This window comes from Lissotriton helveticus, chromosome 8 (genome assembly GCF_964261635.1).
Source record: "Lissotriton helveticus chromosome 8, aLisHel1.1, whole genome shotgun sequence".
NCBI lineage: Eukaryota > Metazoa > Chordata > Amphibia > Caudata > Salamandridae > Lissotriton > Lissotriton helveticus.
Window position 1 is genome coordinate 467,026,492 of NC_136069.1, and position 15,034 is coordinate 467,041,525.

At 44.7% G+C, this 15,034-nt stretch overlaps 1 protein-coding gene across 8 annotated transcripts in view; it reads left to right on the forward strand.

Annotated features, from left to right (window-relative positions):
- PHF11 (PHD finger protein 11) overlaps positions 1 to 15,034 on the forward strand; it is a 500,916-nt gene that overhangs the window by 107,753 nt on the left and 378,129 nt on the right. For all 8 annotated transcript variants that reach the window (XM_078657356.1, XM_078657358.1, XM_078657357.1 and 5 more), the window contains exon 4: positions 10,094 to 10,134. In XM_078657356.1, the coding sequence (XP_078513482.1) occupies positions 10,094 to 10,134 (41 nt within the window). The remainder of the gene's footprint in view (positions 1 to 10,093; positions 10,135 to 15,034) is intronic.

Genomic DNA, 15,034 nt, shown 5'->3' on the forward strand with positions numbered 1-15,034 from the left:
CTAGCCGAGATGGGGCACAAGGTGTCCCCTTCGAAGCTTCAATTCTGTGTCCAGCAAGTGGTCTACTTAGGACACTTACTGTCCAAGAGGGGTAGGCAGTTGACACCAGACCGTATCCAGTTAATAGCGAGTCTTCCTCAGCCCAAGACCCAGAAGGAGGTACGTGCCTTTATCGGCCTTACTTCTTATTGTAGACAATGGATTCCTCAGTATGCATTTCTAGCCAAGCCACTGATACAGTTAACGACACAGGAGGCAGCCGCACCGACTGTCCTCCCTTGGACATCTGAACATACATTTAGTTTCAACTAGTTAAAGAAAGCTTTATGCCAGGCTCCAGTTCTAGCCACACCGAACTACAGTAAACCTTTTACACTTTTCGTCACAGAACGTGAAGGTACAGCATTATCTGTTCTTACACAAGATCAAGCAGGACAAAACAAGCCCTGTGCTTATTTTTCGAGCACATTAGATCCAGTCGCCCAGGCGTTGCCTGCGTGCCTCAAGTCAGTTGCAGCCACAGCACTAGCTATCAGACAAAGTGATTCCATAGTCTTAGGACATACCTTGACAGTACAAGTCCCACACTCCGTGGAAGTTCTTCTGAACCGAACACAGACCCAGCACTTGACAATTGCACGTCTAACAGGTTATGAATTGACACTGTTCCAGCCACACATAGAAATCAGGCGCTGCAACGTCCTGAACCCTGCTACACTGTTACCATCCGCTAATTCAAATCCTGACACACATGACTGTGTGGAAGTAGTTAACATTACGACAAAACCAAGGCAAGATCTGACAGATATTCCATTACCAGACCCTGACCTGACACTTTATGTGGATGGTTCATGCATGAGAACAAGTACAGGAGATCTAGTCGCCGCGTATGCAGTGACTACTGACACTGACGTTATTAAGACACACCGTATTGACACGCTGTCCGCTCAAGCAGCAGAGCTAGTTGCTCTGACACAAGCCTGCATACACGCCAAGAACCTGAAAGTTAATGTTTACACAGATTCACGCTACGCATTCGGAGTCGTACACGACTTTGGAGTGCTCTGGCAGGAGAGAGGTTTCATGACTTCTCATGGAACCAAGATTCAGCATGGTCTCCTTATTCAAGCTCTGTTAGATGCCATACACTTACCGACATCTATCGCTATCATGAAGTGCAAAGCACATACGAAGGTCACTGACATCATTTCCCAGGGTAACGATCTAGCAGATCGCACAGCCAAGCTTACAGCACAGACTCCAGACATTCAAGTTAATCAGACACATACTCCAGATCCGACTACATGCATGACAGTTAAGGACCCTACTCAAGATGTCATAGATATCCAGTTACATGCTACTCCCGATGAAATCAAGAAATGGTCCGAACAAGGAGGGGTCCAGACAGATCAAGGATGGTTAACAAAGGGTAGAGCCACATGGTTTCTCCCCGACTCTATGGTTCAAGTCATTATTAATACCGCACATAGTCCAGCACATTTAGGGGAAAAAGCCATGTTAGACAGTATCCAGAACATTTGGTTCAACAAGCATTTACGAGCTGCAGCTAAGCAGAAAGTCCGTACCTGTATGATATGTTGTCAGTTTAATCCAGGTAAAAGTGTCCCGGTGGAACAAGGTGGATTCCAGCCCCCTGACCACCCTTTTGAAGTCCTCCAGATGGATTACATTCAGATGGAGCGATGTCGAGGTTTCAAGTATGTCCTTGTAGTTGTATGCGCTTTGTCCAGGTGGACAGAAGCATATCCAGTCCCAGATTACACAGCCGCGACCACTGCCAAGCAGTTGGTTCGTGAATTCTTCCCTCGTTATGGACTCCCTAGAGTCGTATATTCTGACAACGGCCAGCCATTCTCCTCAGAATGAATGAAGCACGTTTCCCTTTTGTTAGGGTACCAGTGGAAGTTCCATTGTGTACGCCATCCTGAAGCAGCCGGTCTCGTTGAGAGACATAACCAGACTCTGAAAATCCGCATCGCCAAAGTTTGTCAAGAAAAAGGTGTGGACTGGCTAGTAGCTCTGCCAGTTGCTCTATTTTACATGCGCATGGTCGCACATTCCAGATCAGGTCTGTCCCCGTACGAGGTCGTCTTCGGCCGCCCCCCTAATATGTGGGGTACTCCTAGACCCCGAAGTATTACCGATGTTTCAAGTAATATGCTGACAGATTACCTAGCTTCCTTGATGTCTGCCCTCAACTCATGTCGTTCACAGGTTGCTGCCGCATTTCCAGACAATACCGAGGTGGCACCGCATGAAATCGTTCCAGGATCCATGGTGATGGTCCGCAACTTTGACAGATCAAGTCCGCTGGAGCCTCGTTGGAAAGAGCCCCGACAGGTCCTCCTCACCACCCGTACAGCCGTGAAGTTGGAAGGACGCAAGGGCTGGGTGCACCTTTCTCATGTTAAACTTTTTAAAGGACTGAAACCTGCCTTAAAGAACATTTCCCAGGATTCAAAGGATTGCCAGAATATTGTTCTCAAGGACTGTCCCGCAAAAGACATTGCTACAACCCCTCCCCTGTTAGAGAAAACTCCGCAGCAGGAGTATAAACAGAAACTAAGGTCTAGTAAAATGAGTCAGCCAGTTTGATTGTCTAAGTCCTCCCCTAGGTGAAACGGTTAGACTGTTTCTGACATGTATAAAATAGACCCCCATAGTGAGAGAGTTAGTCAAAACTCAATTCGATGTATCGTTTTTCTATGTTTCATATTGTTTTCCAGCCTTATGATTTCCTGCACCAGTTATGCATTCTACCTATGTTTCCCAGTTTCACATGTAAATAAGTCTGCTAATGCTACAGCAGAGCACACGTTTAGTGATCTGCCTCCTCACGAGCTGTCCTACCGCCTCGCTATGCGTAATAACTCATTTATCCGTATGTTACATTACTCACACCAGACCAGCAATGCCACTAATTGTTGGGTGTGTGGTCGACTCCCCCCTTTCCAGACACCGAAGGGAGTTCTGCCACTCTTTCCTTATCCATTTTCACATAATGGTTCGTGTGGAGCATGGTCCACGTTAACGTCATCCTCAACAGATATGTCTTTTCTTAACAGTACATGTTTCCCAGACAAGCAAGGTCTTCCCCACAGAACCGGGTTAGATCTAGAAAATGAAGTGTACAATTTAGGTAATTATTCGTCGAATTTTATGGTCCTGAATGTTCAGTCTGATACTACTCCAGACTTACCCGCTATTTCAGTACTACCAGTCAAAGGCGAATTATGTGTCCGAAATAATGGTTCCGTACATATAGGACATAGTGATTGTACTACTATTGTCAAGTATAGTGACAGTGGGAAATCTATTTTCAAAGCTTCACGTCATTCATATTTTATTTGTGGTCAAACCGCATATGTTCGTCTGCCCCTCGATTGGGAGGGAACCTGTTACATTGCCTTCCTACTGCCACCTGTTTTCCTAGCCCCACCTGATTATCATAGAAACACACATCTAGTACACATTAGACCTAGAAGGGAGATCGAGTCCCCGATTGTCGATTATACTGAGACTGCTCTAGAACAATATGCAGATTTCAATAGAGGTTTCTTCTTTTTTATAGGCCCTATCCAGAATAGTAAGTTAATCCGTAGATTAACCAGAACCCTTGAAGCTGTAGTAAATGAGACTGCCTCTGCTCTAGGTAACCTAACCGAAGAGCAATCTGCTATGAGATTTGTCGTTTTACAGAATCGTCTCGTCCCTGACGTCATACTGGCCGATAGGGGCGGGGCTTGTAGAGTCATCGGATCCAGTTGCTGCATTTTTATTCCAAATAACGCGCCGTCTGTCTATTCCGCTATAACCAGACTCCATAAAATTGCCCATCTGTTACACCAAGATCCAGGCACCTGGACATGGTCCGGTTGGTTCTGGAATATAATTTCCGCCTGGGGATGGAAAGTCTTGTCCTTTCTAGGTATTGCAGTAGCGATCATATTCAGCTGCTGCCTCTGTATACAATGTGGCCCTGCGATTTGCGGCATGTGTGCTACATCCTGTATTCCTAGTATAACTCCTAGTCCCAAGTCCCGTTCTAAATCCCGTTCTAAGAGAATTCGAGATGAGCAAATGATACTGTATGAAATGATAGATGGTATCATGAATATTGATGTTTCCTGATGGAAACGTAGTGACAAGGAGGGAATGTGGAAAAGTAAATTTTGCCATGTTCTGTGTCCCTACGTGTCATCCATCATATGTTATGTGTGCATGATTAAATATGCATATGTACTCCCCATGTCCGATTAATGACGCAATTACAGTTGTGTCCACCTCTAGTATGCCAGTTTCCAGTCCTCGTGAATACTACGAATATCAGGCCTATGTAAAGCTACGTTGCCACGTTTCTCAGTGTGCACGTTATTCCATTATAAAGTCCCCGTTTCTAGGCCTCAAAAGGGCCCGGACACCAGATTCAGCTCCTGTCTCCTGAAGCCTCGCTGAGGAGGGATACAGCCCCCACCTGTATCCTCGACCCTTCACTTACTTCCTGCCTCGCAGTGCCCGGCCCAGCCTGGCTCAGTCTCTGAGTCTGCCAAGAATATGTTATGATTCCAGTTATCAGTTCAGTCCTCCTTCTCTGCATTCCTAAGCTACTGAACTGCATCAATAGTTTCCGTCATTGTCTAGCCTTCACGTCTCCACGTTAGAGAAATACTGCATCTAATGGTCATTTAATATTCTTCATCACGCACTACATGTAGAATAATGCATGGTCCAGTCTTAGAATCAAGTTAGCCTTTCCTCTCTTGACTTATAGTTTATATCAACATGTTCTCTAAACATCAGATACTAGATACTGTTTAGGTACATGTCGCTCCGACCCTCCAGACTTCAGTCTCTGCTCCTAGCACAGAGTTCATAGCCCCCAGCTTCTCCTAGTAATACGTCATTGCTAGTTTGCGCGCACCACCAGGTTAGAGGTCCCGGCTCCTCAGGTAGCCCCCTCCATGGTTTCCGCCCCATACATGACATATTCTTTTACGTTTGCATCACATGTCTATGTATACGCCCTGTTACACCTTCTTCTCACCCTTATCTTTCGCGACTGCTACGCGTCACGCCTTCTGCTCCACCCACTGCTACGCCTACTGCAATGTAATGCTATGTGTTCACGTTATGTATATATGCTCATGTATTGTTATTAAAAGTTGGCGCGCTCATCCCAGATCCAGCCCCAGCAGCTGCTGGGCCCTGTCAGCCTATTCCTATGCAGGTTGTCCTGTTCCTGTCCTTATGCTGTATTAAACCTGCAAAACTCCTACTACCTCGATTCTTGACTCTTATTTATTGAGCTATCTGTTATGATATATGTCTAGTCAAAAATAGGGTATTATTTATTTATTTACCACAATACGTAAGAGAATTTAGGTGAAGGGCTTTGTGTGTGAGAACAGCAATCTTTAATTGAATTTGTGCTTCGATGGGCAGCCAATTGAGGGATTTTAGGACTGGGGATATATGAAGGGAATCCATAACCAATCTAGCAGCTGAGTTAAGTGCAGCCCTTAGTGGAGCCAGAGCATATTTGGGAAGGCCACAGAGGGTAGCACTGCTGTAGTCTAACCTCGGCAAGACAAGCGTTTGAACCACTTGCTTGAAATCATTTGGGGGAAGGAAAGGTTTGATGTTTCTTAGAGTTCTCATCAAGTTCTCATCAAGTGGTTGGCTCCTTTGCATACATTGCTGATGTGACCTTTCATGTTCAGGTGCTTGTCCATAGTTATGCTGAGACCCTTGGCTGCGTCTAGGATAAGAGGCGTACAGTTGAAAGCAGTGAGATGGCTCAGCCAGAGGTCTAACTTGGGAATAAGATCCGGGGGGCAGATGAGCAGGAATTCCGTTTTAGAGGTGTTGAGCAGTAGATGATTCTCTGTTAACCAGTTTTGAGTAAACATTAAGGTAGTGTTAAGTGAGATGATGTTTTCCGAGGATGAGATTTTCAAATATAATTGCGTGTCGTCCGCATACATGTGGAAGAGAATGTTCATGGAATTTAGAGAATGAGCAAGAGGTTCCAAGAAAAGATTGAAGAGGATAGGAGATAGAGCGGATCCTTGGGGGACCCCCATGATTACGGGAGAGGGCTGGGAGAGAAAGTGGTTTGCCTTGACTCTTTGAGTTCTGTGCTGAAGGAAGGATGACAACCATAGTAACACCTGATCAGAAAAACCCATTCTATTTTGCAGGATGGATAGCAGGTTGTCATGATTAACCGTGTCAAATGCGGAGGATAAGGTCGAGGAGGATCAGGAGGCAGGATTCATTTTGGTCGAGCATAATTTGTCATCAAAAACGTGAGTGAGAGCCAATTCGGTGCTGTGCCACTTCCTAAAGCTGGTCTAGGCGTTGGTAGATCTCTATGTGGGCACAGAGTTGAGATTGCACACATTTTTCTAATAGTTTCGCTAAGGTGGGGATGTTGGAAATGTGGTGGAAGTTATGAGATCAGATTTGTCAGTATTAGATTGTTTTAGTATGGGTGTTACCTGAGCTGCTTTTAGGCATTCTGGGATCATGCCTTGTGCTAGGGAAGCATTTACAATCCTAGTCCCTGTGGGGATCAGAGCATTCTTGATTTCTTTGAAAATAGAAGGGGGCAGCAGGTCGCTGAAGTGTTTGGAAGGGTTGATATTCTGAAGAATCTTGAAGATATCATATTCGCTAAAGGTGCACCATGATGCATTGTTCTTGGGATTCGTGGAGGTCGATTTAAACCTCACAGAGGAGTCAATGGGTGAGGTAGTAATGGGATAAGGAAGTAAAGCCTCTTAGAGGCGAGGTCAATGGAGATGGTTCGAGATTTCTCCGTGAAGAAAGCAGCAAGATCATCGCAAGAAGGTGGGTTGCCACCAGGATCAGATTGGCTAGACCCAACAACTGATTGTTGTTTGACCAATTCAAAGAGTTTCTTGGGGCGGTTTGCCGCTTGATCGAGTTGGTGTCTGAAGTAGGTCGCCTTCGTACTCCTGATTTGTTTGTTGTATCGGCTCCTGGCATCTCTAAGGAGTTTTAGTTGGTCCGAGGAGGGATTGACTCGCCATGACCGTTCAAATACCCTAAGGTTGCGGCATTCTGAGTTTAGGTTTTCATTATACCAAGGTTTGGATATTTTTGTTGAGGCATTTTTTAGTTGGAGTGGATACTCTCCATGATGTTGGAGATGGTTGAATTGTAGGCGTCGGTGAGTGATTGTACCTCAAATATATCGGCTTGAGAGGAGAGGGCAGATTTACAGTGGGCAGATAGTTCGACTGAGTTTATAGCTCTTATGTCCCTTTTCCAGATCTTAGATTTTAAAGGTTGAACCTTTCTCATCAATACTTCCCTGTTGATGTAAAGGATGCATTGGTGGTCGGACCAGTCACAAGGGCTGATGGACTCTATGGAGATAGTCTGCTCTTTAGAAATAATGAGGTGTAACGTTTCACCTTTGTTATGAGTTGGTTGGATACAGTGCTGAGTAAGATATTGATCAGTTAAGAAAGATTTAATGCAAGATACAGCGGGGTCATTTGTGTTAGACCAAGGAAGGTTGAAATCACCAAGGAAGATTTGTGATACAGCTGAGTCGACATTACTAGAGATGATTTCCATTAGTTGCTCAGTGAAAGGGAGATTGTCGCCCGGGGATGGTAGAAGGTGTGAAGTTTGCAGACAGGTAGGTTCATACTTGATATAGTGAGACAGAGGTATTCACAGGAGGTAGGCGTCAAGGAGTCTGATTGAGAAACCGAAAGTGTATTTCTGTGAATACATGGTAGTCACCCACCTAGTTTCAGATCTCTGTGAAGCCTAGTTATGTCATGAATGGGGGATACTAGGAGGTCTAAGATGGGAGTGGAAGCTGGAGTTAGCCAAGTTTCAGTAAGGATGATAAGATCTAAATCGTTGTGTTGGATGAGGTCGAAGATATCGGTGACATGTTTACTGGCTGACCAGCAGTTAAGTAGTATACATTTAAGACTGGGTGGATTTGGGGGGGGGGACGACTGGGAGATCTTCACAAAGGTGAGTTTGTTAGTGTTACTACAACTAAGATTGCGACGGGGTTCTCTGCACAGGTTAGACGGGATGGAAGGAATTAGTCACATTTACATTGAGTTTCATTTCTCATGGTTACAAACAGTACGAATAAACAGTACATATTTCAAGGCTCTTCCCCCCGGTCCTTCGAACAGCGGACTTCCACCCTCTGTTTCTCCCTCCACCTCCAGATCGTAGTATTTTATCCATGGGGCCTATATTTTCCGGAACTTCCTAGGACAGCCCCGAGCCTTATATGTCACGTGTTCCGCAACCATATACAAGTCAAGTCTAGCCCTCCATTCGTTAAGAGTAGGAATTTGCAGGGCCCCCCAATATTTAGCTATATCCCATTTGGCTACTACCAGCCCCAAGATGGCTAGTACAAGTTTGTGCCTTGGGAGTCTACATCTGTTAGAATTCCCAAAAGGAGGGTAGTGAAGGATTGTTGAGCTTGTTTTACTAGGAAGGACTGTGATAGAGCAGCCTTGAGAATGGGATCTCAAATGAACTTCTCTACAAAAATTGCATATTACACTTTCAGTATATTTGGGGACTCCTAGTACATGAATGTTATTACTCTGGGAGAGACACTCATTATCTTCAATTCTTGAACATGCTGGCTAGAGATCTGCTGAAAGTCTCTACTTCCAATCCTTTCTTTTACCTTGTCTTTCAAGGCTCTATCCCTTTAGAAATGGGTTCTTTATTGTTGGAGAAATGGTGTACATGAGGCCACTGAGGTCAGTAGGTGGACATGGTGGCGACAGGAATGGGGTCTGTTATGCCTTCAAGTTAGACTAGACACATTTTATTCCTTCAAGCAGATTTATCCTCATTAAAAAAGTGACCCTCCATTCTTAGGTAGACATAGTGATGAACATCAAGTGTGTCTTTCCTGGAGATGAACACCCACTTTCAGTCCTCTAGCTCCATGAATCATCACATGTGTACCAGAAATTCTGTCATGTCACTGTACAACTTCAGTCATTGTTTTTTCACCTAAAGAGACTCCTGTGATGCCTACAGGATCTGGTGCAGGGGACAAAATGCCCACCTGAATAGTCGACAGATATAGTTTTAGCACCTCAGCTGCCAGTACTGCATTGGAGGGACTGCCTCCACCACAAGGGTGGTTTGGAAGCCTTGCTGCCAAAACTTAAATAAGGCCTTTAGGGCCAGATGTAGGTAATTCCGATTTACCGACTCTTAAATACCGACTCATACCGAATCGGTATTTAAGAGTCGGCAAATTGGAAGGAGGCAGATGTAGGTAAAAAATTACCGAATCTGTAAGAGTCGGTATTTACCGATTCTGTAAATACCGATTCTGTATTTCCCATTGATTCCTATGGGCCTTGAAGCCCATAGGAATCAATGGGAAATACAGAATCGGTATTTACAGAATCGGTAAATACCGAATCCTGCAAGGGTGCAGGGGGTGTCACTTTGACACCCTCTAGCACCCCAAGTACGGGCTAGTGTGACATGTGGCACACATACATGCCCTAAGGGCATGTCTGTGTGTCACATTGCACAGGTGTGCATGCACAGATGTGTATGCACACCTGGATTTGGTATTTTACCACCCAATAGGATTGGGTGGTAAAATACCGACTCTTAAGGGCCTGTGGCACTCTTAGCAGTGTCACCTACATATGGATTTACAGAATCGGTATGTTTACCGATTCGGTAAAATACTGAAGTGGTAAATTTACCGAATCAGTAAATATACCGATTCTGTAAATAACTACCCACCTACATCTCAAAAGCCAAATACCGGTCGGTAACGGCCGAATTCGGCCGTTACCGACCGGTATGTGGCTACCTACATCTGGCCCTTAGTCTCTTCTCTCTTTGCTTCCATCCTGTGCTTACGTCATATGCATGTCCAACTCCTTTTTCCTAGAATCATTGGTATTCTTCTCTTACTCTTTTAATAGCAATGTTTACTTTAAATTCTCACCATGTGATTTGGCACAATTGCTTTTTTAAATCCTTCATTAAATGAAAGAGGCTTGCTTTTTTCTTGCAGAATATTCTGTGCTCGCCATAGACCGGACAGAGTTTCAAATGGTAAGTATTGTATTGCTATTTATATATTCTGCTTTTCATACTCCTTGAAAGGTATATGTAATTTTTGAAGCACTGTATACCTCTAACAGAGTCACATATTGCTCAAATGTTTCAGTGGTGTCCTGGCCGCTCCTCATGGTTATGATTTAGAATGTTGTATTGAGATAATGAAGAAATTCCTAGCTAGTGTGAACTAAAGCTCCAATTCTTTTAAGAACAGGGAAGCGAGGATTATGGCGCCTAATTCACTTTACTATTCACCAGCAGCCAAAACATTAACATTAATGAACACTATACACATTTTTCATGAGCACTAGGAATATCTTGTGGTTCAAAACAAGCAATCGCAGGCTATTTTAGTCCATGTAACATTAGCTCCTCTCCCTCTAGATTCTTCCTACCTAATTATCTTTTTCCACACCTCGGAGTTACTCTTGCTTCTGCTATGTTCCCGAGAAACAGGAATTCTATCCATTCTTCCAAGTGTATTGTGTCATCAATTCCAACCACAGTAATCACATCATCCTCAATATAGCATGAAGTGATAGTCCACATATTATTGCTTAGCAAAACAAAATGTATGCTTGAATTCCATCGGGTGGATCACCCTGTCTGAATGCGTTCCCACCATGAGTCTGCCAGGAGGTATAACCCTTGCCTCCATGTCCCTAAAAGAACTGCAACTTTCCTTCATGCTAGCTAGGAATTTTTTTATTCTGTGTTAGGGTTGGAGGCAAGGATTATGCTAGTTCAAACCTTACTCACCACAAGGGAAGCCATATCTCCAACCAACTTAAAATAAACGTGTTAAAGGTTGAATGAGACAACCGTTCTGTAGCCTTCTGAATGTATTCCAGGCGAGCACCCAAGGTGAAGGCTTTGGAAGCTACACCCCTCTTGCAGGATGTGCTCCAAACCTGGAGACCCATCTAACTAATATTAGTGAGGAAACTGGTAAAAAAAGGTTTCTTCAAGGCAATCTACATTTGTTGGACCCCTGGGGTCTGAATGTATATGCCATAGCCTTATACGCCTTGATACATTGCACCACGCACAATTTAGGTGGATCTGAACTCCAGATATTAAATCACCTTGGTGTTGTCTTTTGTACATTTAGACACAGTAAACATGTCTCCACTTGGTGTAAACATCCTACCTGAGCTGTTTAAAGCTCAGACATTCGGCACTCTTCTACTCAAGATCAGGCATAAAAGCATGGCCAACATACCAGATGCAAAAACAATTGATGGACAGAATGCAGAACAATGTCATACATTCACCCCAGTCCAGAGATCTGGGCCTAAATCCATTGTTTTTTTGCACACCAGGCCATTCCAGTTTGGACCCAGCCATATGCAAATGAGTCTTGACCCAGAGCCCAATGGGAACAGTCCAGCCCAAACTGCCAGGCCATCAATTGTGTGTCTTTTGCTTTCTCACCCTAAGTGCGCCGGGTATATCCAGACGTGGGTTCCAGGCTCACTGCGCTTCTGGATTCAAGCTATCCAGGCTGAAGAGAGGTGAAACCCAGAAACCGGTCCTAGGATGCTTGTTGCCGGTCCAGGGAGGATCTGGCTTGGCAGTTCGGGCTGGACTGTTCCCATGAGGCACAGGGTCAAGACTGATTTGCATACGGCCAGATCTAAACTGGAGTGGCATGGTGAGCAAACGTATGATGGATTTAACCCAGATCACCCGGTCCTTCGACATTGTGGGACGGTTGGCGGTGTAGCTGCGACGCCTTCCCTCCCCTCAGCTACTTAAACACAGCTGAGGGCGCGGATTCCATCTAGACCACTCTCCCTGCTGGTCTTTGGTTTGATATGATCGGAATTTTAATTTATATAAATGGGCATTGTTTGTGTCTGTGCTAATTTTATTTACATTGCGCGATCACGCTTGTTTTTATCCATTGTGCGATTGACTATTTTGCCTTTTTAAATACTTTGCTCTGTAGTGAGGGCTTCTTTCTTTTTGTGACCTGCCTCTCTCGTGGTCCTGGTCCCCGTTCCGCCGCGGCTTGTGCTGTTTGTTGCGGTTGGACCTCTGGTGCAGTTCGGGACCCTCACTTCCGGTCCTTCGACATTGTGGAACGGTTGGCGGTCTAGCTGCGACACCTTCCCCTCAGCTACTTAAACACAGTTGAGGGCGCGGACGCGCGCAGTAGCGCGCCGAAAGTGTGCCAAAGGCAAGCCCGTCTGCGCCCATCCGCGCCAGACCGCCGCCAAGCCCCCTGTCCGTTTATTTTCTGGTAAGCTCGGGAAGCATCCTTCATTCTGTCCAGAATCAACTATTCAAGTACGGAGCTTAGACTTTTCAATAAGCCTCCTTATACTGGAGCAGCCCTGTCTGCAACATGTAAAAAGGTGCCTCCCTCCCCCTCAGAACAGGTTTCACCTATAGTATCCTTCCTCAGTTCAAAAAGAGAAAGGGCTGTAGTCGATATTTCCAAACAATTGAAGGCTATTTACCTTAATGCCTGGTCCAGCCCCAAGCATGCCTTGGAATTATGGACACTCCTAGATCAGGGGGAGGCAGACATTTGTTTCATAACTGAAACATGGCTTAACGATCAGTCGTCTCCTGATATAGCTATTGCCTTTTCATCGCCATATAAGCTAATAAGGTTAGATAGAGCAGCTAGAAGAGGAGGGGGAAAAGCAGTTGCCACGACAGATAAATTAGACGCTATTATTGTTGATTATCTGAATCTAGACAAAGCAGAAATCTTAATTTTTAAACTTACAATGCAGTTATCCAAAACGTGGACCGGAGCCTTAGTTTATAGACATCTAGGACACAAAGTTAACTTTGTGGATGGATTAATAGAACTTATTGCGGCTTTTGTTTTGGGCGCAAAAAATGTAATCTTATCAGAGAGCTGATCTATTGCTGGACCCTGATACTGACCAACTGATAACATCATTGCAGACACTAGGACTGGAGCAATTGGTAGTTGGTCCGACCCATCTGGCTGACAATACCCTTGACCTTCTATTCACAAATTCAACTAAACTTCTAGTTGATCAGCCTCTACAGCTTCTCTGGACCGACCATTATTTATTAAACTTTAGTCTTTTCATGGACGATCCTACGGTCAGTCGTGTTAAGGATAATGCCGTCATTAGACCTTGCGGAAGGTCATCCCTGCCTCTTTTTCTACCCATTTTAACACCACAGCCCTGTCTGATTCCGATAGCATAGACAAAGTTACAATGGCCTTTGAACATGCCATAACATCTACTTTGAATATAGTAGCGCCGGTGTCAAGAGTCAAGACCAAGAGTAAGCCATCTCCTTGGTTTACTTCAGCTCTGAAAATTGAGAAACTGTCCAATAGGATGGCAGAACGTCTCTGGAGGAAGACACAAACTGCCAGTGATCAAATTAAATATAAAGAAAGCCATTGTTTATATTTAAATAACATTAAACTGGTAAAAAAGTTGTATCTAACTGAGAGGATCGAGAAAGCTGCCAATTCTAGCAAGGAACTATATAAAATCTTGAAAGAGTTCACTACTCCGCAAGCTATCCAACCCTCCCTCGTTCCTACGCAGGACTGGGTCGACAAAATCTTTTATTTTTTACGAAAACGTAAAAGCTATCTACAGATCCCTTCCACAAGCAAACAACACTCCCATGCTTTCAGCTACGAAGAACCATTCTCTGGCACCTTTGCTGACCAACTTCCACCCAGTAACTTGTGAACAGGTATCAGAAGTTATTGGTAAGATTAAGTCTGGCTCTCCTGCTGATCCCCTGCCCCCCCGGGTCTATAGCAAAGTAGCCTCATGGTTGACACCAAGGCTAACTGATATTTTTAATATGTCTCTGGAACATGCTGTTGTACCAAGGAATTGGAAAATAGCGCAAGTTAGACCCATCCTAAAAAAGCCCACTCTAGATGCCAGTGAACCAGGCAACTACCGCCCCATTTCACTGCTGCCCTATTTCGGGAAAGTCCTCGAGGCCCTGGTAAATAAACAACTAACAAGTTACCTAGAAAGCTATAAGCTTCTTGATTCTTCGCAATCAGGGTTTCGAGCGGCATATAGTACTGAAACAACGGTAGTTGAAATGGTGGATAACATCAGGCAGGCCTTGGATGTAAAAGAATCAGCTATGCTGGTTCTTTTAGACCTGTCGGCCGCTTTCGACACCATCTCCCATGACATCTTGTTACAGCGGCTCTGGGAGATGGGAGTCCGAGGGAAGGCCTTGGACTGGTCTAATAGTTATCTTAAGGATTGCTCTACTACTGTGCATCTTGGTTCACTGGCTGCGTGTAGTAGACCAGTATGTATTGGAGTGCCCCAGGGATCTATCTTGAGCCCTATGCTTTTTAATTTGTATGTCACCCCATTGGCCAAGATAATTAGATACTATGGGTTTGAGACGGTCTCGTATGCAGACGACACCCAGCTGCTGATCACATTTGGCCCTGATCCTGCTGACACTATGATCCGGTTTCAAAACTGTATGACCCCCATTGACAGCTGGATGGGTCAAAATAAACTACAGTTAAACACCAGTAAAACCGAGATCATTCTGTTCGGTAGGGCCGAAGATTATTGGTCAAGCAGCTGGTGGCCCCAGTCACTCGGCCCTTGTCCATCTCCAAAACAAACCGTCTGCAATTTGGGAATTACCATCGACAATAAGCTTTCTATGAAAGCCCATGTGAACCGAGTATTGGGCACCTGCTATGCCACGTTACGGAAATTACGTAAAATCTTTAAGTGGCTACCAATTGAAACTCGTAAGCTACTGGTGCAGGGCCTTATCGTAAGTCGCATGGACTATGGTAATGCCCTATTGGCCTCAATAAACGAAGATCTTTTCTCCAAACTACAGATTTTGCAGAATACAGCAGCCAGATTAATTCTGGACCTGCCCCCTG